Genomic DNA, 23,115 nt, shown 5'->3' on the forward strand with positions numbered 1-23,115 from the left:
TAGAAAATAGAGCAATTGAATTGAATTATTCAAAATTTACATGCAACACTTATATACATGCCACATCAAACAGAACCCGTGAAAAAATAATAACGTTAATTACTATGCAATGGTCAACTTGTCATTGCGGCTGGCCTTAATTATCATCGACTTCAAAGCACTTGTTGGGCATGAGCTTCTTGGCCTTTATAAATACGACGTGGAACGACAGCAGCACGTGCAGCGCGATGAAGAGGACCACAATGGCGACCAGCGTGATGACGTAGATCGATGTCTCCCAGTCCCTACAGCTGCCGGCGGCGTAGGCGCCCAGTAGGCCCAACAGGTCCAGCAACACGGCGGTCTGCATCGCCCACAGTGGCGGGCCGCGTGGCTTCAGGGTGCGCTGCAGTAGCAACATGATGACAACAATGGAGGCCACGAACGATGTGGCGTTGCAGTAGAAGAATGCCTGGTACCGTGGAGCGTTAAAATCAAGCAGGATCGGGTTGCCGGCGACGGTGGGTGGGTATGCCGATTGGGATGGCGATGGCGACGGTGCAGTGTCGTCGTCGCCCCACGTGCCACCAGGAGGTGCGAGACCCGCCTGATACGTCACGCTCGCCGCGAGGATGCCGAGAACCATCAGGTACTTTCGCTTCAGGTACCTCTCGCTCTCCGGTTTATCCTCCTTGCTCTTGTCCTTGCTGCAGCCGTTCGGCCCTGTCCAGAGCGGCTTGAATAGTACCTTCACCCGCCGTGGCAGCCGATCTAACCAGTGGTCGCGGTCCGCGAACACATAAAGTAGGATTTGCACGAGGAGGAAGGCGACCACCACGGCCACGAGCGCAAAGACATAGATTGAGGTTCGCAGCTTCCGGCAGCTGCCGGCCGCGTAAGCTCCCATGAGGCCCAGGAGTCCAACCAAGATGCAGACATGGAGTGCGTGGCTCCGAATGCCTTGCTTGGACAGTGTCTGGTTCACCAGGAGCAGGATGACGGCGACCGAGGCCATGAACCCCGTCGCGTTGCAGTAGAAGAACACTTGGTACCTGACCCCGTAGTAGTCGAGGAGGACTGGGTCACCGGCGGTGACCGATATCCCCCCGTCGCTCTTTGTCCAGAAGCCGCCTGGCGGGTTCAACCCGGTTTGGTACGTGACAGTGGCCGCGAGTATGGCGAGCTGCAGCAAGAACTTGCGCTTCCTCTCAAGAATACGCTTTTCATCTTGAAGAATATGCTTACTCTCGGACTCCAAGTCGAGCTCGCCGTGAACTTGCGCCGCTCCTTGATGTGGTTCCACTCCTTGCCGGGACGACTCACCTTGAAGGTGATCAGCAGCAGTAGGAACATGCACCGCTCCTTGAGCTTGTCCCCCTTTCCATTGCTGTGACGACACGTCGGAGGTGAGGCGGAGCAATCGTGCAAGGTTATCGCACATGCTTTGCACCCAACGCGTCAGCTTGCTGTGCTTGCCCTTAGCCGAGAACGCCACGACCTTGGCGATGGAGTAGACGAAGATGGCGACGGCTAGGGAGGCAACGTAGATGGTGGTTGTGCCGTCCCGGCAGCTCCCCGCAACGTAGGCGCCCATGAGGCCGAACAGGTCCAGTATCATGACCGTGTTAAGCGCGGCGCGCCTGACGACGGCGCCGGAGCTCAGCTCCTTGCTCTGGACGATGACGATGACTACCAGCGACGCCACGAACGCCGCGGTGTTGCAGTGGTAGAAAGCCTTGTACCTCTTGGGGTTAATGTCGTGGAGCACCGGGTTTCCGGCAGTGTGACTGCTATCTAGATGCCCTTCCGGCCAGACGCCGCCCGGCGGGCTCAGCCCTGCCTGGTAAGTCACCGTCGCCGCCAGCGTGGCCAGCAGCAGCAGGAGCGACCGTGACTCTTCCACCTTCTCCGCACCCTGCTGGCCATTGTTGCTTTCGAGTCTCCTGGTCACACCTCCCTCTTGCACTACTCCTAGTTTTTCTTCATTATTTGGATTATTACTCTGCTTCCATTCCCTGCAATAATTGTATGCCCAAGTGATCGACATTAATCGATTAATTATTGACAGTAGTAACAGTAATAGCTGTACTATAATCTCAAGAACAATAATGACGGAGTGTGTGTGAGCTTGATTACGTACTTGACGGAGTGTATGCCGGAGACGTACCCTGCGATGACCACCTGCAGCAGGATGTACATGAACACTGCGCCGACGAGGCAGGCGATGTACACGGTGGTGGTGATCCACCTGCAGCTGCCGGCGGCGTAGGCGGCCATCAGGCCCAGCAGCTCCACCAGCACGCACACCGGCAGCGCGTAGGACCTGGCGAGGCGGCCGCTCAGCGTGCTGCTCATGAGGAGCATGATGATGGCGAGGGATGCGACGAAGGAGTTGGCGTTGGCGTAGAAGAAGGCGTGGTAGCGGATCTTGTATGGCCCGTCGTGCAGCAGCGGGGCGCCGGCGCGGTGCCCCGCTCGAGTCTCGCTCCAGAAGCCTCCCGGCGGCGCCAGTCCGGCGCCGTATGTCAGCGGCGTGGCGAAGGTGGCGAGCAGCAGGAGGAACTTACGGCGCTCCTTGAGGTGGCTCTCGTCCGCCGGTTCCTTGCTCCTTTCCAAGCGGACGTGTATGGCGACGTAGGCGAAGACGAGGGCGAAGAGCGCGGAGACGTAGATGGACCCAACCACGCTGCGGCAGCTCCCGGCGGCGAAGGCGGCCATGAGGGCGAGCAGGTCGAGCAGCATGGCTGAGCGGAGCACGGTGAGGCCGACACGGTTGCCGCTGATACGCCGGTCCAGCAGGAACATGATGATGACCAGGGACGCGACGAAGGCGGCCGCGTTGCAGTAGAAGAAGGCGGTGTACCTGTCCGCGTAGGTGTTCACGAGCACGGGGTCGCCGACGCGAAACGGGTAGACCGCCGGCGCCGGGGACAGCGGCGCCGGTGGGTTGACGGCGCCCAGCCTAACGTCGCCGACGCCATGCTCTGGGTCGTTGCCTCCGTCCTCGGACCTGATGCCACCCGGCGGGTTTAGGCCGGCGACGTAGGTGACGCTGGCGACCAGCGTGGCGAGCAGCAGCAGGTACTTGCGCCACTTCCAGAGGAACTCCATGTCCCCTTCCGACTCCGTCGCCATGGTTCCGGCGGCGGCGATGGGCGTACGTGATGTGCTCTGCAGGATCGCTGCAGGACATGTATATAATACTGCCCTGCTCCGCTCCGGCCCGGCCGCCATGTGATGTGCCCATCGGTGTCTTGTTTAGGAAACGAATCATTGAAAGCTACCAATATTATAACCATCGCTCAGTACGGATTGGATTGGAATGGGATGCGCACTCACACAAAGATCAACCATGTGTTCACTTTGGTCCCAGTCCCACTGGCACTCCTCCTGTCACTCGTGATCGTGATATGCTGGATATGAGCTTTGCTACACCTACATAAAAATCCTTACGAAACAACCTACGTACGATCTGAGCTGGCCTAATTTGGTTCGAAGGCACAAAGGCCCAGGCCCACCCCCTGAAAATCAGGGGGGGAGAAGATTAGTTTAGGCTGGTCACAATGGGCAGGAACTTAGGAGTAACATCACACACTCCAATACAAGTTTGCTTATGTGGCACATATTTAATGAAGAAAGAGGTGCGTGTGATAACTAGCTAAGTTACCGGAACATCACACACTCCAAGAAACAATAAGTCTATATCCTAATAAATACATCGCTGCATGACACTACATAAATGTTCCTACCCATTATGGAGGTAGTAACATGGTCTAGGAAATTGTGTTGGTTAATAGCTTATGTTCCTGCCCATTGTGACCAGCCTTAGGATGGAAAGAAACGTAGATGTACGTAACTTATTACGTAGGTGTAGCATTTTTGGCTGGATATAAATTTGCACGGAACTCGGCAACGGTAACTTACACGGTCGTCTTTTGGTCAATTTATCGTTTTTACAAAATAAAATGAGAGGAGAGTTAAGGTTGATGAACCAAAAACTACCCTTTGCAAAAGCTTGAGTACATGTGCTGTCCTCCCCTCTCGTGAAGGTAACTAGGGCAAAGGTTTCCTTTTCTCAATCTCTGCCGACGAGTCAGTGGATTTGTCTCCCATCTATTTGCTGCTTCCATGGCCGGTAGCGGGGAGGGAATTCCCAATGCCTCGCTCAGGCTATTAGATAGGCTAGGGTTTTAGTCCTCGCAGGGCAGCACTCAGACGAGTCAGTGGGTTCAAGTCAGTTTTCGGGGCTCTGATCCTTCTTGAGTTTGTCCATCTGAACGGATTCGACAGAATTCCTGCGTAGATCAATGTTGGCTCCTTGGGGTGGTGAAGTTAGAGTTTCTCGTCGTGTCTACGCGATGACGAGGTTTGGTGTCAGACACTTCAAATCTATTCAAGGGCTCAACACACACCTACTGCAGTTTAAGGGCGCTGATTCTTAGGGGTATGTGTACGAAGGCTTTCTGACTGCCATCGAAAAGATCAGGCTGGCTCCAGTAGGGGAGCAGATGATAGTGTCACATCGACAGCTTGTTCTGATAGCCATAGTGTTCGTGGTTGCCCAGGATCGTCGATGTAATTTTAATTATGCTTGAGTTGATTTATACTTCTGATGAACCTTTGTACTAAATATGGATCTTTTTCGTAAAACAAAAGTAAATAAGAAAATAACCTTATGCATTTTCACCTCCTATTAGACAAACTATACATTTTATTGGAATAGTTGGGTGATGTGTTGTTTGGTGATGAGTGATACTGATATAACAAATTTCACAAAAAAGTAGATGGTCTCTAAATTTCATACTGTGTATATCAGCAAAAGCAAGGACGTCGTCGTCAGTGTCCACGGTACGAAATCAATCTTGTCGTTCCCCCTAGTGAAAGCGCAGTAGATAGTACTACCTGACGTGCCTCGTAAATTGTCTGTAACCTTCTGGTCGGACAGTTAATTTACGTCAGTGTTATATATGCTTTAGCGGGACCCTGCTAAAAACGCTATGGCCCCGCATCAGCGTGCTATTCAAAACTTTGACAAGTAAACCTTACCTACCTATCTAGTTAAGTTGGGAGATCCATCCCAGGAGTATATTTTTGTATATAACTTTAATCAAACGGGCAAACAGGGTTACATCATGTAGGAAGTTACATTGCCAAGCATAAAAATAAGGCCTAATCTCTCTGAAAATCTTGGCACTGTGCAGGGGCCAAATACTCCAGGAAGGCTGGTTGTTTCTTGGTCGTATCTAGACGCATGACGGCCTTGCCAAGCTTGGCCTACCTCATAGTCAGTACTGCTGCTTTTGCTCCTTGGTCTAGGAAAATGTGAAGCATCTTTTCACCGAATGTACGGCCCTGAACATAATTTCGAGTAATAGTATTTTGATTTGGGCAAATCTTCAGGATGTTATTCCTAGTCTGGCTCTGATCTTGGAGAGTGGTGGAGTAGGGCAAGGCTAAGGATGCGAGGTGGTAAAGAGGAACTCCAAACTCCCTAGTAATGCTAACACCATAGCAAAAATGCCGTATCAAATTAGAAAGCATTCACTGCCACAAGGCTAAGGATGCGAGGTAGTATTATGACCAACGTGATGTCCACACGGCGTACCAGCATGTGCTGAATGTGCGCTGTATAACTAATCGGAGTTTGAGTCTGAATAATCATTCTCGTAGGAATCTGCAAAAGCATTCACTACGTAGGGTTCTGCAAAGCAGACTCCTCCCCATGCACGCCCCTCTATCTTCTCTCTCCAATTATCTCTTAGTGAGCAGTGAGAACGCCACAAAGGAAAAAGTACTCCAACGTTGCCAAATTAGATGATTGAGAAACTTTGATGGCCAATTTAAATATGAATATATTATTTAATGGAAAAACGTATGGAACATCTTCCATGTGAAACCAAATGGCACAATGTTCCGACTTATTCATATACTAGTACTACAGATGGAGAAGTATGATTGCATGTTTGGTGAGACGTCGTATGTTTCTGGAACAGAGATTAGTAGCATCAAAGAATGCTAAGAGGATGTCATGCATCAAAGAATGCTCAGAGGATGTCATTTTCTTGTGAGAACATAGAATAGTGCTAAGAGGAGTATTGTCTAGTCCACCAGCCACTTGTCCAGCTTTTCCTCATGCTCTATCCTAACATAGAGTATCTCTATGTAGTATTTCACGAGGTGATTGAACATATTTAGAAAATATCAACGCGTCAACTTTATCGAGGTACATCAATCTTCGCATAAGACCGCGCATACACCCCACTAACACTTTCTTTGTGCGAAACTCCCCACTAATACTTGTATTTTATGCACAAGCCATTTTTGACCCTAACGTCATGTTGTGTTGATGACGACAAGCCATTTTTTTAATTAATATCTTATACATTAAATTTAATATTAATTCCGTGTCATGCCTTCCATTTACCGAATACGGCCCTATCGATGCCAACATATTTGCAGTCGCCATAATGCATATGGGCACTCAATATGCATTTGGATGTTGCGCAAACGAGGCACAAACAAGGAGTTGCCATAGTGTAACCTTCATATTTGTGCTATTTTTTATTTGTTTCATATTTGTGTGTTCTATTGAACGTACATTTAACTGAACCAAAAATTTGAAGTAATTGGCAAACACGATAAATTTATATTAGTGGAGAAAACTCACTGCATTTATATGTTTTTGCGACTTCTATGTCGCCAAGCGACATTTTCGAAATATGCAATGTCCCTATTCGACATTTCTACGTACTAATACCTATGCTACCGCAAAAGCTTTCCCGAGAGCTTGTCTGTGGAGCTCTCGGTAAAGCGCCCACATTTCTGAGATCTAGGTCTGGACATTTCCCAAGAGCCTCACCCGTGAAAGGGAACTTTTTCTGAGAGCTGGTCTCGGGAAAGTCTCTAAATTTTTCTCCAACCAAATGATGCATTGTATGCTATTCATTTTTTTAAACCACTAGATGATAAGGATGTTTTTTTTAAAAAAATCTGGCATGCCGCCAACGTAAACCCCCCCTCCCCCCGATCACTGGGCCTGCCCCTCCTTCGTCTACACAAAGCCTATGCATGTTGCAAAGTCATCATATAATATTTCCCAAACCGCTTCTGGACATAATTGCATGTGGCCGCCATGCAGATATGCAATTTCTAATGTTGAACCCTAGGAGTGCAACGATACATGTCTCAAATATTGTACGCAAGCCCGAAAAATGCTAGGACCTAGCACGTGTCATGCGATGGCCTCTTTTGAGAGCACAAAAAAGCAACAGGTCCCGCACTTGCTTCACAAACCGGAGAAGTTCCCTCTCGACAACTAGATACTACCATGGAGATGGTGCAGTTTACAAGCGGCCTCCAGTCAAGCTTCTGTGAAACGAGCTCAAACTTTTACCACAACCTATAGTGGCCATATGACGATTCCGTGCCGGGTGCCGAGGATATCGAATGATGTTCCGTGGATTTAAACGGCTGCATTTCGTATGCCGCCGAGGCACAGTCGCCACTTACGGTGGCAACATCTGCCCCTCCCGGTGGCAGGGTCTGCCCCGCCTTTAGCTACAGAAGACCTACACATGTTGCAAAGACAACATATAGGATTATTCAAACCGCTTTTCGACATGATTTCATGTGGCTGCCGTGCAGATCTGCGATTTCCCTCGTTGAAACCTCGTGAGTGCAATAAAGGTCAAAAAAATTGCAAGTGGGCCCAAAAATTGTCAAGGCCTCGCACGTGTCATGCGATGGCCTCCTTTGAAAGCACAAGAAGCTTTGAGGCCAACAAAGCAATGGGTCATGCACTTCCTTCACAAACCGGACAAGTTCCTTCTCAACAACTTGATACTACCCTGAAGATGATGCAGTTTACAAGCGGCCTCCGGCCAGGCTTCTGCGAAACGCGCTCAAACTATTAACACACCCTAGAGTGGCCCGATTATGACACCATGCCAGGTCCCGAGGATTTCGGGCATTGTAAGATTTTTCGTTGATTTAACCGGTTGCATCTGGCATGTCACTGAGACACATTCGCCCCCCCCCCTCGTGGTGGGGCCTGCCCCTCCTTCGGCTGCACAAAGCCTATGCATGTATCAAAGACAACATATAAGATTTTCCAAACCGCTTCTAGACCAGATTTCATGTGGCCGCCATGCAGATCTGTAATTTCCGGTGTTGAAACCCTATGAGTGCAATAAATGTCTCAAGCTCAAAATTGCCAAGGCCTGGCACTTGTTAAGTGATGTCTTCCTTTCAGAGCATAAGAAGTTTCGAGGCCAATGGAGCAATGGGTCCTACACTTTCTTCACAATCCGGACATGTTCCCTCTCGATAGCTTGAACCTCGAAGATGGTGCAGTTTTGAGCAACCCTCGGCCAGACTTTTGTGAAAAGCACTCAAAATTTTACCACACCACTGCGACTTGCCATATCACAACACTATGCCTTGTCCCGTGGAATTCCTGCATCGTATGATTTTTTCTGTGGATTTTAATGGGTGCATCCGGCATCCTGCAACAAATGTCTCGGATATTGCAGGCGGACCCTAAAAATGGTCGGGCCTGACACCACTGGCGGAGCTACGTTGAGGCCAGCCCGTGTTGCGGCCCGCCCAACATTTCAAAATGTATACACTGTACATATACATGTGGAGCCTTATAAAATGAGTCTACTGACTATTTCCGGCTATTTAGCCTAGCCAGCCCGCCCGAGACTGAGCTTCAAGCTCCGCCACTGCCTGGCACGTGTCATAGTAAATACGTATCTGAGAGTTGGAAATTAGGCCCTTCCCAATTCTCCATGGTGGACAGGTGCTAAGCACGCCATCTAAGAAAAAAAAATGACATGGCACAACAATTAACGAGGAGAGAGAGCACTTTGATAACCCCAGGAAGAACCAATACCAAGCGCGTGAACCTTGGCAAACCACTTAAGTGAAAGAAGCGGACCAGTGCATGAAAGAGTTTAGGTGATAGATCATTAAATAGAGTGAGCTTAGCAACAACAAGTTAAGCATATATGCATTGGGAAGTTGAGTTGCTAAGCTATTTAATACACTTAGCATTTTATCTAAGCACCTTTGCATTGGAAGTGGACTTAGGAACCATCTTGATCCTCTAAAGGTTCTTCCTTGCCGGTAACTAATAGTCCATGAAAGCCAGGTATCACTTCTATGAGAGACGGCTATCTCATAATTAAGCTTGATCACTTTGCATACGCTGGTCAACATGAGAAACAAATAAGATCAGACTACTTATAATTTACAAGAAAAAGGGTTTTCCCCCGCTTTATATTATAAAGCAACGAACCAAGCATCCAACACAGCAGTGCAGAGTACAAACAGAGTACAAACAAGTCATAAAGTCATGCTGGGGGCACATCGGGACAAGCTCCAAACAAAGCTAAAAAAGCTAATCCGGCTCGGGAGGTGGTGGTGTTGGAGGAGCAAATGCCGACACCGAGGAACGAAGACCCGCAATGATGTTGTCGATGATGTCTCGGTCGCGCCGCTTGCTAAGCGGTCTCCAGAGCTGTAAGAAGCCACACATTTTATAGATTGCATCAGTCACACGGCATGGAATCACACGCTCGATGACTAGTTTATTGCGGGTACACCAGAGGGTCCATGCCAGGGTACCCAAACCTACCCAGGTGGGGGCGCGACTAGCGCCAGGGAGCCTAAGGACCTCCCCAAACAAGTCCAGGAGGTTGTCTTGGCACCAATTGCCGCCAACCACTTCCCGGAAGCAGCTCCAAAGAAACTGTGCCGCAGGGCACCGGAAGAAGATATGGTTGCAGTCTTCTGGTACCAAACAAATGGGGCAGAGGCCATCCCCAGGGCCATTACGTTTTCGGACCTCCGTGCCCGAGGGGAGGTGGCCTCGGACCCGTTGCCAGAGAAATATGCGGATTTTCAAGGGGAGTTTGATCTCCCAAAGTACCGATAGCTCCACCGGGCCAGGGGTGGGAACGATCGCCTGGTAAAGGGATCTAGTCAAGAATCGGCCACTTGGCTTGAGATGCCAAGACAGCGAGTCGGGCTCCAGGGAGGGGGAGTGGAGGGAAATACACTCGAGCCATTCATCTCATTGCTCGAGCTCCACCGCCCCGAAGGTACGGCGGAAGGCAATAGCGGCCAGGTCAGCTAAAGCCACTGCCACCGAGAGTTGAGGGCGGACACAAATCGAGAATAATGCGTAAAAGCGTTCTGCAAAGAGACGGGTCCCGGCCCATCTATCCAGCCAAAATAGGGTGCCGGAACCGGTGCCCACTTTAATGGAGGTCCCAATGCGCAAGACCGGCATCAGACAGATCACCGGTCGCCAGAATTGGGACCCTCCAGATCTAGGGACGAAGGCCAGCGGTTGCCCGCGAAGGTACTTTGCCCAGATAATCTCAAGCCAAAGGCCGCCCTCATCGGTCTGAATCCGCCAAAGCCATTTGGAGGGGAGGGCAATATTCATCCGCTTGGAAGAAATGACCCCAAGGCCTCCTTGGTCTTTAGGCTTACAGATCTCAAACCATTTCATCATGTAGTACTTCTGTTTATTGTTCTCTCCAGCCCAGAAGAATCTGGAGAGGAGTTTGGTGACCTCATGATGCAGGGATTCATGTAGACTATAGAATCCCATGACGTACATCAGTAGGCTAATAAGGGAGAAGTTCATCAAAATCACTCGAGCGGCTTTGGAAAGAAAATAAGATCACTTTGCTTGAATTATGCATGAAACAATTCTTTGCGATCTTATTGTATGGTTCTCGGCATTTGTCGCGACCTTATTGTATGGTTCTCGGCATTTGTCGCCTTTGCCGAGTGCCTTCTCTTTGCTGAGTCCGTTTTACTTGCCTCTCGGTAACGTCGGGTATTTTCCGTGCTCCATTGTTTGTCGAGTACGGCTCTCAGCGTATGACATGTTTGCCGAGAGCCCCTGCTTTGGCTATCGGTGTATCCCAAAAGACTCAGTTTCTAACGATTTTCCAGTAGTGTGCATATGCTATTTCATAATTTGCGTGATCTGGCGAGCTTCAGATTGCATTTACCAAACTGCAAAGAAACAGTGCATTTCATTGATTTTCTTCGTGTTGTGTAGCGTGGCCGTGGAGAAAGCAACTAAACTGGAAACAATCACACGATAGATACAGGAATAAACCTACTAATTTGTAGAAGTCCGACCAAAGAATGATTCCAGCAAATCACTTCAGAGACATTAATACACTCTCTAGTGATGGGTTCCGGGACATTTAGTAGCACATGAATAAAGACGGAGGTAAAGATGAAATGTGGATTCAGCCTGGATCTTGTATTCCGCCAGTGTGAAGCCATCCTCCAGCTGCCGCCCGGCAAAGATGAGGCGTTGGCTTGCCAGGTCAATATGTTCCACCTGCTCAATCTTCTCCTTGACACTGCGGATCGTATCTGTGATCTCAACCTTAAACGTCAGGGCCTTCCCTTTCAAATTCCTGACGAAGATCTCCATCAGTCTTGGTCGGTAACAGACGACATGGTCTGAGTGTGGCTCCGTTCTGGATTCCATAATCGGCTAAAGTATGGCAGCCCTGTAAGATTGAGTACGGAATAATTGGGGATGTCATGGTCGTCTTGTCAAACATGAGGCACTACTGGCCTGGATGAACCATACTCATCATTAATCTTGGCCTTGACGCTGTCGATAGTGTCTGAGCTCTTAACATACAGAGAGTTGTCCAGCGTCCTGATGCATATTTTCATCATTTCCTGGAGCTGGTAACGAAAGTCAGGAATGGGCCTATATTGGATGCCATAATCAGCCAATATAAGCCTGTCGTCCAGTTGCTTCCCGTTGAAGATAAGGTGATGTTGAGCTTGAATCTCTACCTTGACTGCAATGATGGTATCTGATGGGTCGACCTGGAGGGTGATCACCCTGCCGTCGAGGGTCTCCACAGAAATCTCCATCCATCCGCGGATGCGAGGGATAAGATGAAGGAAGAATTCCTTTTGGATGCTGTAGTCGGCCAAGGTCCGTCCATCCTCCAGCTCCTTGCTGCTACCAAATATGAGACACTGCTGCTGTGGAGGGATACCCTTCTTGTCATGAATCTTGGTCTTGACGTTATGAATAGTATCTACACTCTTGACATCAAGAACAATGCGCCTGCCAGTGTGGGCCTTAACAATGATCTACATCTCAAACGGGCACACCAAGCATCACTGATTTTAGACAAAAGGCTATTGCATGCAGACTACTATAGTATTAGAAACTCAATCAGATACTAGAAGTCTAGAACTAGTAACATTTATAGATATACACGTCAGGTGATTCCGCATTTTGACACGAGCGAGTTCGATAGGTTAAGCAAGTTAAACCTACAACCTCTCTGATGTTTTCTTATAAAATGCAATGAAAATATTCAGGTAGCTAGGGAGCCTTTTTCTGCGGCGACATTTTCAAAACAAAAAACTATTCAACATGTTATATATATTGACGTAACTGTTGCCCTGGACTGTGTTTATGCTATGATGCCCTACAAGCAAAGGAAGAAACAACATTATATTATGCATATACTCCATCCATTCCTAAATACTCCCTCTGTTCCTAGATGTAGGGTGTATAATTTTTTGTCAAAAACTTCAGATTACAAGGTGTATTCCTTTAGTTGGCACATTTACCCCTACACAAGCTACAACCCACGCATGACCTCAAGTGCATATCCCACCGGCCCTTAGCTTTAGGGGAAAACAATCTTGTTCAGTCCTTTTATTCATTTGCTCGTGTGAACCGATCTGGCCACCTCTCTTCGTTCATTAGAATCAGTACGACACGAACTCCTATCCATCGGCCAGCTGGCATCCCATGCTGCTGGCGATCTCCATGTAGTCCGCCACCTTGCATTCCATGCAGCCGGCGACTTCCCTTCTCGGATACAAGCCGGGGGACTCGTTCCCATGGACGGGGAGAAGATAAAACCCTCCGACTTCCGTTCCATTTGGGAAAAGATGAGATGAAGTTGGCGGCCATGCCATGCTTCAAGTGTGTCAAGTGGCTGGAACAATGAAACACCCAATAATTAATTGGCTCACAAACATGGGTTCCTACATGTGTTCCGGCCGCGGCAAGACTCGATTTTAATGTAGTGACGATGAAGAGCATGGAAGCGACTCGGACGCTGGATTAAAAATTAGGGCGTTTGTGAAAATGAAGTACGCGTCAGCGGACATGTAATATTTGATCGACAGCATAAATGAATTTATCATGGTACCTCTGTTTACGATGGCATAAAGATGTACCATGATAAATTTATTTATGCTGTCGATCAACTATTACATGTCCGCTGACGCATACTTCATTTTCACAAACTCACTAATTTTTAATCCCGCGTCCAAGTCGCTTCCATGCTATTCATCGTCACTACATTTATTCTCGGACCTGCTCGGTGAAGATTCGCTTGACGGCGGCTCGAACAAAACTGGAGTCTCGCCGCAGTCGGAACACACATAGGAACCCATGTTTGTGAGGCAATTAATTATTAAGTCCAGCCAGGCTTTACCTTCTCCCCGTCCACGGGAACACAGTCCGCCGGCTTGGTATCCTTCTAGTTGAGAAATTAAGTCGCCGGCTGCACGAAACGCAAGGTGGCCGGCTCCATGGATGTCGCCAGCTGCATGCGATGCGAGGTGGCCGGCGTATAGGAGTTCGTGTCGTGCTGATTCTCCATGTGAATGACCGAAGAGAGGCGGCTAGATCGGTTCACACGAACGAATGAATAAAAGGACTGAACAAGATTGTCTTGGATATGCACTTATACATGTAATCTTCTTTTTCCTAATTAATGTTAGGTTAATCTTGTTGATAGATTATTTCATGTTTTTCAAGTCGTGCATATAGTAGTAGCTGCGGCAGTGTGCCCCTATACAGACGTGTTCATGTGTGTGCATGCAAGCTAATACTTTGTGTAATTTGTGTGCTTAGCGGAGTCAGATGCATGCAAGTAGTTAGTTGTAAGCCGTATCACATGCTGGGCCAGGACGTTGCTGTTGAGTGGATGGCTGGACATGCATGCATGCAGGAATTTGTTAGTGGGAGTTAGCAGTGCCGAGTGTGGTGGCTGGCCAGTACGTGCGTGGCTGTGTGCTGTTAGTCGCCGGGCATGGCGGCCGGGTTAGTGAGTCCCTCGTACTTATTTATAAGGTGATCAGATGAATGAGAAAAGGCAGCCGTGAGGGCATAAGCAAAAATGTAGCCATTGTGATAGCCAAGGAAGAGAGCCTATGGCAAAGCCTATTTGTGTTCCTCCTTGGTACATGCGTGCGTGTGTGTGTTCCTGATTTCCACCATTGTGTGTCTATGTGTGTGTTCTTGAAAGAAACCACAAGAGAGATTTGAGAGGAGGAGGAAGAAGAAGAATTGGCGCTGCGAGAAGGCGGAGCCAACAATTAACCTATAGGGATGTGCCATCTTTTTTTTTTCTATGGAGGTCATGTGTGGGTTGTAGGTTGTGTAGGGATAAAGTCTAACTAAAGCAATACACCTTATAATCTGAATTTTTTTCACAAAAAACTATACACCGTACATCTAGGAACGGAGGGAGTAATAGAATATGCTGTAACTCACAGGGAACGAGATTGGATCAAAATCAGCGTCCGGGTGGAGAAGCGCCAGCCTTGTCCTTCATGCCCCCGGAGTCGGCGTCGAGAGGATGGACGGAGGCGCGGCGGAGCACGTCGTCGCCCATCGGCTGTCTCGTTCGGGAACCTGCAGTGGCCGCCACAGTTGGAGCTAGTTGTTAGAGAACCCGGATCGCGGCACATACGTACCAGGTACGGCGGGAGAGACAGAGGCCTCTTGCTTGCCTTGCCGGGGGTAGGAGCAGAAGACGGCGCGCGTGCAAGCTAGGGTTTAGAGCTTGGCGGGCGGTGGCGCCCTGATTCTTCTTATATAAATAACATGGCGAAGGCGTCCTGGTAACGTACGTTTTCGTCCAAGGAGACCTTTCCAGTTTATAAGAAAGATTCCTGTAAAAGCTAACCAATGCCGAATGGGAACCACTAGGCGCCGGTCGGGTATCGAGATAAATCGTTTTGGGTCTGTCTAGTACACATCTAGATGTGACATAACTATGTCACATCTAATTTGATGTTCACTCTGTTTGTGGTCTATTTTTTTTTGTTTTTATTTTTTTTGTTTCTTGTTGCTGCATTATGTATTTGTGAGAGCTTAGATGTGACATCCTTAAAAAACATCTAGATGTGAATTAGTCAAACTGAATCGTTTTTTATCCACTTCGTCCCCAGTTATCAAACACACAGGAAAACACCTAAAATTATTTATTTGCTTCTCTTGTTTCAAAATTACGAAAATGAAATTCAAATCTGAATTCTACTCCCCGACGGTATGGGGACGAATGATATAGAACAGACGAAAAAAAGTATAGCAAGTACTGGAGGCGAGCCACCGGTGCTGAAACTGCCATTGTGTGGCACGGCAGGGAGGTCGCGCTACAACCTCCTCAAATCCATCTTTGCACCAGAGGTAGAGTGTGGCGGGGAAGCATCGTTGGGAACCACCACGTCGCGAGACCAGCAGTTGGGCATAGTAATGAGCTGACTCATCATGCGATGTCATAGCCCTACGAAACAGAAGAAAATTACATGAACAAAATTTGAACAGTCATGTCCACTATATAATCGTAAGAAGAAGTAACATGCAAATTTAACAGTTTTCTAGAAATTTATATATGTGGATGTATGGGCCAGTGCAAAAAGGTTCTCAATGCTATGTTGCTGCAAATAAAATTTCCAATGAAAACATTATTTGGCGGGCTATCCAATTCACTAATTAGTGTTACAATGCTAAATCACCATAATAAGAATTTACACTAATCCTCAAATAGTCGATCTCCCCTTTGAATCTAAATATTATGTAAACCACCAGTCCAAGTCAATAAATCACTCATACGCACTGTCTCATAGATTAATCCAATCCAGCAATTGCACATGAAGAAGCCACCGTCATAAATATCCACCAACACAAGCTAGAATTGTCTATACTAATATCAAAATTTAATACAATATCATCTCTCTATTGCCTCCCAAACCAAAACCAACCAAGTCTCACCAATCAGTCAAATTGAGGGGATACAACTTTAGTTTGTTTTATAACTATATCTATAATCAAATGATTTCCTGGAACAATTTTACAAGATCAATAATCCCACATACCTAAATTTTGGCCATGAGGTGGATGAGGTCGCAAAATTGGGCCTCGCCGTCCTGGCCAGCCGGCTTCATCCTAGTGCTGCAGTAGGCCGCCAGCACTGGGAATGACACCTAGTTGTGCAACCACGGCTTTGGCCCCGGAGGACATGCATGGCCATATCGAGATGCGGCCATGCCGGAGAGGTGAGCTAGAGAATGCAAACAACCACGGGGAAAGGGGGGAAGAGGTAGCGGCTCACCACGTGGCTAGAAATACACGCAGAGGACTGAGGAGCTAGGATCGCACCGAATTGATTGACGGCGGGCGGCGACCGTGGCGAGGAAGGATGGCCTCCGCTCGTGTTTTAAGAGGGAGCCCCTACGTTGTTTGTTTGTTTTTACCAAAAATGCCCCTCTGGACTTCGTATAATACATGCTATGGGGGTGTATTGCATATGATCTGCATCGTAAAAGGACTCTGATACTATGGAGCATTGAAAGCGTTGTACGTACTGTGGGGAATAAGCAAGGGCCACGACCACAGTCGTGTCGTGGTAATACAAGAGACGTGGTACTACACGATTAAATTCTAGCAAGAGCTGGCCATGTTCAATAGTAAGTGCGCCGGAAACATACAGTGAGTTAGTATATGTTCGATGTAGGGTTTCTGACGGTACGAGCACAGGTGTGCGGTGGTTGGCCGGCCACCATCATAGCCTCTTCAACATTTGCCTTTCCTGGTGTCGAGGGGCTGAGCCTTGGCTGGGTACTTGGCCGGCCACCACCATGTGGTAGACAGGAGGATACGTACTATATGACCCAGGCATGCTGTTACTGACTTAGGCTCTCCAGTGGCAATCAACAAATTTTCTTCCGCATCCGTCCACAGACAGGGGATCAGTTCGCGACAAAGATGCAGAAGGACGCCATCCAACCAGAGACGCATACGTTTTCACAACAACTCGAGCCAACCGGATGGAATTCGATTAAATTGGACGAGTTTTGATATAAACACGACGAATTTCATTGAAAATAGAATAACTTGTACATAAAACCGGACGATATTGCGTCCGATGAACTAAAAACCTAAAACTAAAACCCAAAACTATCCTATACTTCACGGTGACCTTGTAGACCATGCCGGGCTGCAGGGGCGGAGCTAGGCTAATGCAAGGGTATGCAATGCATGCCCAATGTTTTTTGCAAGAAAGTTTCAGTATATAAGCTCCTGTATGCCTTTTTAGATCGTGTGGCTGTCTAGTTGTACGTAGAAACGATGGAAAGAACGATTCAGCGCCGCATGGGCCTATATTGGACTGGTACTCTGCTACTGGGCCTTATCCTTGACGCTTAATGCTGGCTGATTGATCGAAGTCCAGCACACCGAGCCAGCGCCTCGATCGCTCAAAAGAAAAGGCAACGCCTCGAGCCTGTGATTCCGCCGTCAGCCATCCGAAGAAATCGCCGCATCAATTTTCGGCCGTCGCGGATCCCGCCTCTCGCCGATCGATCTGCTTGGCCTGCCCACGTCCTCCTTCCCAGTACACACACACTGGGCGCATCTGCCATCTACTCACTCCGTTCCAAAATACTTGACTTTCATTTGTTCAAAAATGGATGTACCTATATACTAAAACATGTCTAGATACATCTATATTTTGATAAATAAAAGGCATGTATTGTGGAACGAAGGGAGTACCAGACAAGTCGTCAACCGGGGCGTGCGCAGTTCGCCCATCATATCGTCTGATTGTTTCTTCTGAGTGTTTATTAATTTTTATATATTTTTTTGCAAGGTTATTAATTTTTATATCTTCGAATTGTTAGTAAAGAATAGATGATTATCTTCATTCTCTAATTTTAATTTTTTATTAATCTATTGTAGCATCCAGTCAATTTTGAGCGTGATTTGCATTGGCTTTATACAACTTGTGCAGAAGTTCAAGAAAAACAGGTTGAATTTTCATATTTTATCCATCTAAAATCCAGAATTATGAACATTCAAATTTGTAAGACTGTCTGCGATGCCACCATCTCACTACCTTTTAAAACATGTATTTCTTTTTGTATAGATATTAAAACTGAAGAACAAGTGCGGTGATTTGAAGCGTTGATGGGACAGAGCTTCAAAGGCGTTGAAGATAACTTCGACATCAACACCAACACCGGTATCTATCGATGTTTGAAAACCAAAGAGTAATTTATAGTTCCGTTGTTATTATTATGAACTTTTTTAAGTCATACATTATTGTGCAGAAAATTATTTTTTTGACTCTTCATACCCATGTCGAAAATGCTGGCTCCGCCACTGCCGGGCTGGCCAGCGGCTCCTCCTGCATCATCGTTGGCTGCCCGCCATCTGAGTCATCATCGTCGGGCTTGGGGCAGCGGAAGATGGCGGCATTGCGGCAGGGCTTCCCGGCAGCCGCACTACTGGGGAAAACCCTAGCAGTAGCGCGGGTATTTTGCCTATTAGTAGCGCGGTAGGACGCGCTACTGATAAGGCGCTACAGCTATTCCTTAGCAGTAGCGCGTGCTGCGCGCGCTGCTGCTAAGACATATAGCAGCAGCGTTTGTTCACTCCAGCGCTACTGCTAATATAGCTAGTTGCAGCGTGTTTACTCTCCATCGCTACTAGTATTTTTTTTCTCATTTTTTTTAATTTTTAGTGTATTTATACGCCGTTATACAAATTTTGGTACAATACCAATTATGAGGTTGTTATATCAATATGTCCATAACAGTGTGTCAAATGAAGGTGGATTAGGTTTAAGTGGAGGGAACATGTGGTGCATGTCAAAAGTATACTACTAATGCAAACTTGATCTAGTTTGGACTAGTAGTACTTTCGATGTGCACCACATGTTGCCTCCACTTGAATCTAATCCGCTAACACAAGCTATTTAATCATCATCATAGTCATTACCACCAACAGTAGCTATTTAATCTTCATAGTTATAGTGTAGCACACATCATCATCTTGAAACTCATTCTAGCTAGCTAATCACCACCAACACTAGCTGCGATAGCTATCTAATCACCACCAACACTAGCTAATAATAATCATCATAATCATTACCAACAACACTAGCTATTTAATCATCATAACTCATTTGTTGCTAGCTAATCACTCCTGCTGCTCTCTCACAGCTAAAATAACATAAAACATGTGTAGCACTCCTGCTTCATCAAGTTGGAGCATGCAGATGAACATATCTCCTAATCGTGGGCTGCGCTTCTGATTGCTGCCCCCTAGTACTTCTCTGCGATCGTTCACAATTTTGCTCCAGTCTTTCACTATTAAGCATTCCTCGCTATTAGAAATCCTGAATGCACTAAAGTGCATTGTAGAAAATCTTGACCGTAAGCTAACAATTCTAATGCGATCTTTAGTCTCGATCCAATGAGGCATCAGAAGTCCCTGTTGAAGAACATCGTATAGTAACATACTTAGCAATGAAGTTTAATTTAAAAAATAATGTATGCAAAAGATGCACTGAGGACAAATAGTAAAAATCTTACCATCTTTCCTAAATAGATGTTACCATAGTTCAGTACGAACACTATTGGTCGCACGTTTTGAGTACTAAGATTTTTAAGTCTAGAAAAATAATTTGTCTTGACAGTATGAAGATCCTCAAGCCATGAAACATAATGACCTATCTCCTCGCAGTTTAGTTCAGCCCCGGGACAGTGGACGGTCATGTCTACCAAGCGCCGGACATGTTTGCTTGAATGAAAATAAGCTGTCAATAGAAATTAGTTGTCAACTATTTTTGAATAAACAATATCAAAGACATAAATATGGTTGAGAAACTCACATAATGGTATAACTGGAGGCGTCTGCACAAGGACCCAGATGTCGATATTACCTTCAATATCATCTTCGGGGCGAATATCAAAGGTGATAACCATCTCAGGCTCAAATGCATAAGCCTTGCATAGTGCTTGCCAAGTTTTGGATTCAAAATAGGTGTAGGTGTCTGCGTTGTATAATTTTGCGTGGAAAGTGTAACCATGCTCGGTCTTCAAGTTAACTCTCTTTACCTCCATAGCAGTTTTCACGGACTGAAACCTATCTTATCCAAGACAAAAACTCTTGCATGGCAGGGGATACGCTAGTAGAATAGTAAAAAAAAAAAATTATATGTTGAAGCAAATGAAGCAGATGTCATGCTTAATTATGAAAAAAGACTTGTCATTGTGACTTACTCTATCCACTTCGAAGTTCTCGTCCAGCTTGATGCTGAAGCGCCTATCATCATCTAGGAAGACTCTGTCGCACAGGCCGCACTCGTCTTCGCAAATACTGAAATCCTTTTCGTCGTCAGACATTTCCTATGTTCATAGTTGAAACATTAATTGAAAATCGATCGAAGGCAACTACCGGGATACTCAACACACAAATCCGGGGCACTCAATATTTCCTACATATTCTGGCACAAGTCATGCCAAAATTCACGGAAAAATCCGGCATGACCTTTGCTAAAATAGGACATATCGAGCGCCTGAAATTTGCCGGAACGGAAATGAATCAACACTCCGGCAAAACATAGGCCACTCGGAGGTGTAACCTGCAAACATGACCGGCCACTTGCGCAAGCACATATCCTATTTGAGCAACACAAGATATACATTTCAAAATATCTTATAGGACTCATATTGACATGAGTATTCAATAAGCAAAACCAAATTGTAAAATAAATAAGTATTCAAATTAGCATGCATTCAATAAGCAAAAGTAAATCATCTCATGCGTCCGTACAACGTCGAATATTATCACTAATACATCCCGAATAGTATCATACATATAACATCACTAATACAACTAAAACCCTAGCGCACGACGGGTATCGGCGCGGGCGGTGGACACCCACAGAGAAGGAACCATCACAGGATCATAGCTCCAGTGAGATCCCTGGAGAACCTGCCAGGTATTGGAGAACTTGTGCTCCAACGCAAACAAGTAGCGACGGACGTGCGCGTCCTCCTCACTGACATGGTGACGCACCACCTCCGTGGGGTCCTTGAGCCTCTGAGCCGTCCCGGCCCACGCGACCGCCACCAAAGAAGGTTCGGGTCAACGACGGGCTGACTCCTCATCAACCTGCGCCCCCCGGTAGGTAGCGCCTCCCAGTACCACCCCGGCGTAGCCCAGTCCCGGACATGGCCCATCTGGTGACGCAGGTGTCCTCCGCCGACTCAATGATGAGGATGCGGGATAGGCATCGTCGACGTCGATGCGGGAATAATTGCTTTAACTAATAAAGTAAACTAGTTCTATTAATTTTCATACTAAAAATAAAATAGTTGTATTAACTCAACTAGTTCAATTAAGAAATTACTATAAATAAAAATAAACTAGTTTTTACTAAAAATAAACTAGTTCAACTAGTTATATTAATTTTCTTACTAATTCTATTAAACACTTACTAAAAAATAGTAAAAAAAACTAGTTAGATGAAGTCTAAAATTTAACCCTAACTAATTTGATGAACTCTAAAATTTAATGAACCCTAACTAATTTGATGAACTCTAAATTTAACCCTAACTAATTTGGTGAACTCTAAAATTTAACCCTAACTAATTTGATGAACTCTAAAACTAATTCTATTTAACAACTACTGCCATAATTAGCATCTAATTTGATGAACCCTAACTAATTAGATGAACTCTAAAATTTAACCCTAAGAACCCTAGCTAGGCAGAGCTAGGGGAGGAGGAGGAGGAGGGCGTGCTCACCTCGGGCGCCGACGGAGTTAGGGAGAGGGGCACGCGGCGTCGAGGTCGGGGACGGGGTCGGGGTCGGGGCGACGGGCGTACGGCGAAGGGCGGCGATGTAGGGGGGCGTCGAGGTCGGGGGCGGCGTCGAGGTCGCCGTCGGGGGCGGCGTCGACGGCGTGCGGAGGGCGACGGGAGAGCGCACGGCGGCCGGGCGATGACGGCGGCGACAGCAGACGCACGCATGTTGGATTTGGGGGAAGTGGGCGTTGGGGAAGAAGAAAACGGTTGGTTAAGTGGAAAGTAGCAGCAGCGCGTTCCACGGAAAGCGCTACTGCTACATTAGCTATAGCGCCTGTCCATAAAGCCCGCTGCTGCTACGCATTTCTCCTTTATTTTATTTTTTTTTCATTTATTTTCATTCACATTTTCTTTTTTTCCTTCCTCTTTTTCTATTTCTTTCATTTTCATTTACTTTTCTATATGTTTTTCATTTTATTTTCCTTTCCTTAGCAGTAGCGCTTCCTGCGCGAAACACGCTGCTACAACAATCTTAGCAGCAGCGCGCTTTCCTTAGGCACGCTACTACTATAGGTACCCAGGCGAGAATAGTAAGGAGAATTGTAGTAGTAGCGCCTCTACAGTTAGACGTGCTACTGCTATGATCTTAGTTGCAGCGCATTTGGATAACATGCGCTAGTGGTAAATTGTAGTAGCGCTTCTTTTTGTCCCACGCTACTGGTAAGTTTCTGTGTATAAGGTTTTCCCTAGTAGTGCCGCCTGATGCTCGCGGATGATCCTCTCTGTCTCCTCCCGCACCGTGATCCGTGCGGCCACGACCACCGAGGACGTGGCCTGGGGAACAGGGCAGCGGTCGTTGGCGGCGACGACAATCTCGGCGAGGGACCATTCCTCGTCGTACCTGGCCAACACCCCGTCGAGGCGGCGGAGATGGTGCTTGACCGTCTCCGGCGTCATCATGGAGCAGCCGAGGGCCCAGGCGTACGCCAGGTCCGGGTCCGCCACGATGTGTTGCGGCGGGACGTCTGAATCCTCGAACTGGGATCGGCGCGCGGCGTTGCGCCTGTCCGCCGGTGCTGCTCCCGGTCGGCGTACTCCTGTGCCATCATGGCGCTCTGGGACGACGAGGAGGAGCTACTGCTGCGGAGGTAGTGCAGAATGCGCTCGTGCGCCTTGGGCAGGGGCGGCGGCGAGCGGCACTCATCCTTCACGACGCGCCGGGGAGGC

General features: G+C 47.4%; 1 protein-coding gene and 1 long non-coding RNA gene across 3 annotated transcripts; both read right to left on the reverse strand.

Moving 5' to 3' along the window:
• Window positions 1-3,218, reverse strand: LOC123099212 (uncharacterized). Of its 2 annotated transcripts, none has more exons than XM_044521387.1 (2): window positions 2,147-3,218; window positions 1-1,994 (listed from the first exon to the last, which is right to left on the reverse strand). In XM_044521387.1, exons 1-2 carry the CDS (start codon window positions 3,211-3,213, stop codon window positions 137-139), a joined length of 2,925 nt encoding a protein of 974 aa, XP_044377322.1. In that variant the 5' UTR covers window positions 3,214-3,218; the 3' UTR covers window positions 1-136. The 2 variants fall into 2 exon arrangements, with proteins under 2 accessions (XP_044377322.1, XP_044377321.1); XM_044521386.1 differs by having other exon boundaries at window positions 2,120-3,218.
• A 7,934-nt stretch (window positions 3,219-11,152) lies between these two features.
• LOC123100760 (uncharacterized) lies at window positions 11,153-14,839 on the reverse strand. The gene is made up of 2 exons (XR_006448460.1): window positions 14,564-14,839; window positions 11,153-12,132 (listed from the first exon to the last, which is right to left on the reverse strand). It is a non-coding gene; the product is annotated as an uncharacterized lncRNA (long non-coding RNA).
• Between the last annotated feature and the right edge of the window lie 8,276 nt (window positions 14,840-23,115).

Source organism: Triticum aestivum, chromosome 4D (assembly GCF_018294505.1).
Source record: "Triticum aestivum cultivar Chinese Spring chromosome 4D, IWGSC CS RefSeq v2.1, whole genome shotgun sequence".
In the NCBI taxonomy this organism is placed as follows: domain Eukaryota; kingdom Viridiplantae; phylum Streptophyta; class Magnoliopsida; order Poales; family Poaceae; genus Triticum; species Triticum aestivum.

Excerpts from the sequence above, each read along its gene's own strand:
- LOC123099212 (XM_044521386.1), bottom strand. The coding sequence starts at position 3,213 with ATGGCGGCCGGGCCGGAGCGGAGCAGGGCAGTATTATATACATGTCCT. Across the intron at positions 1,995-2,119 it reads TCCGGCATACACTCCGTCAA|GGAATGGAAGCAGAGTAATA; the intron begins GTACGTAATCAA and ends CAATTATTGCAG.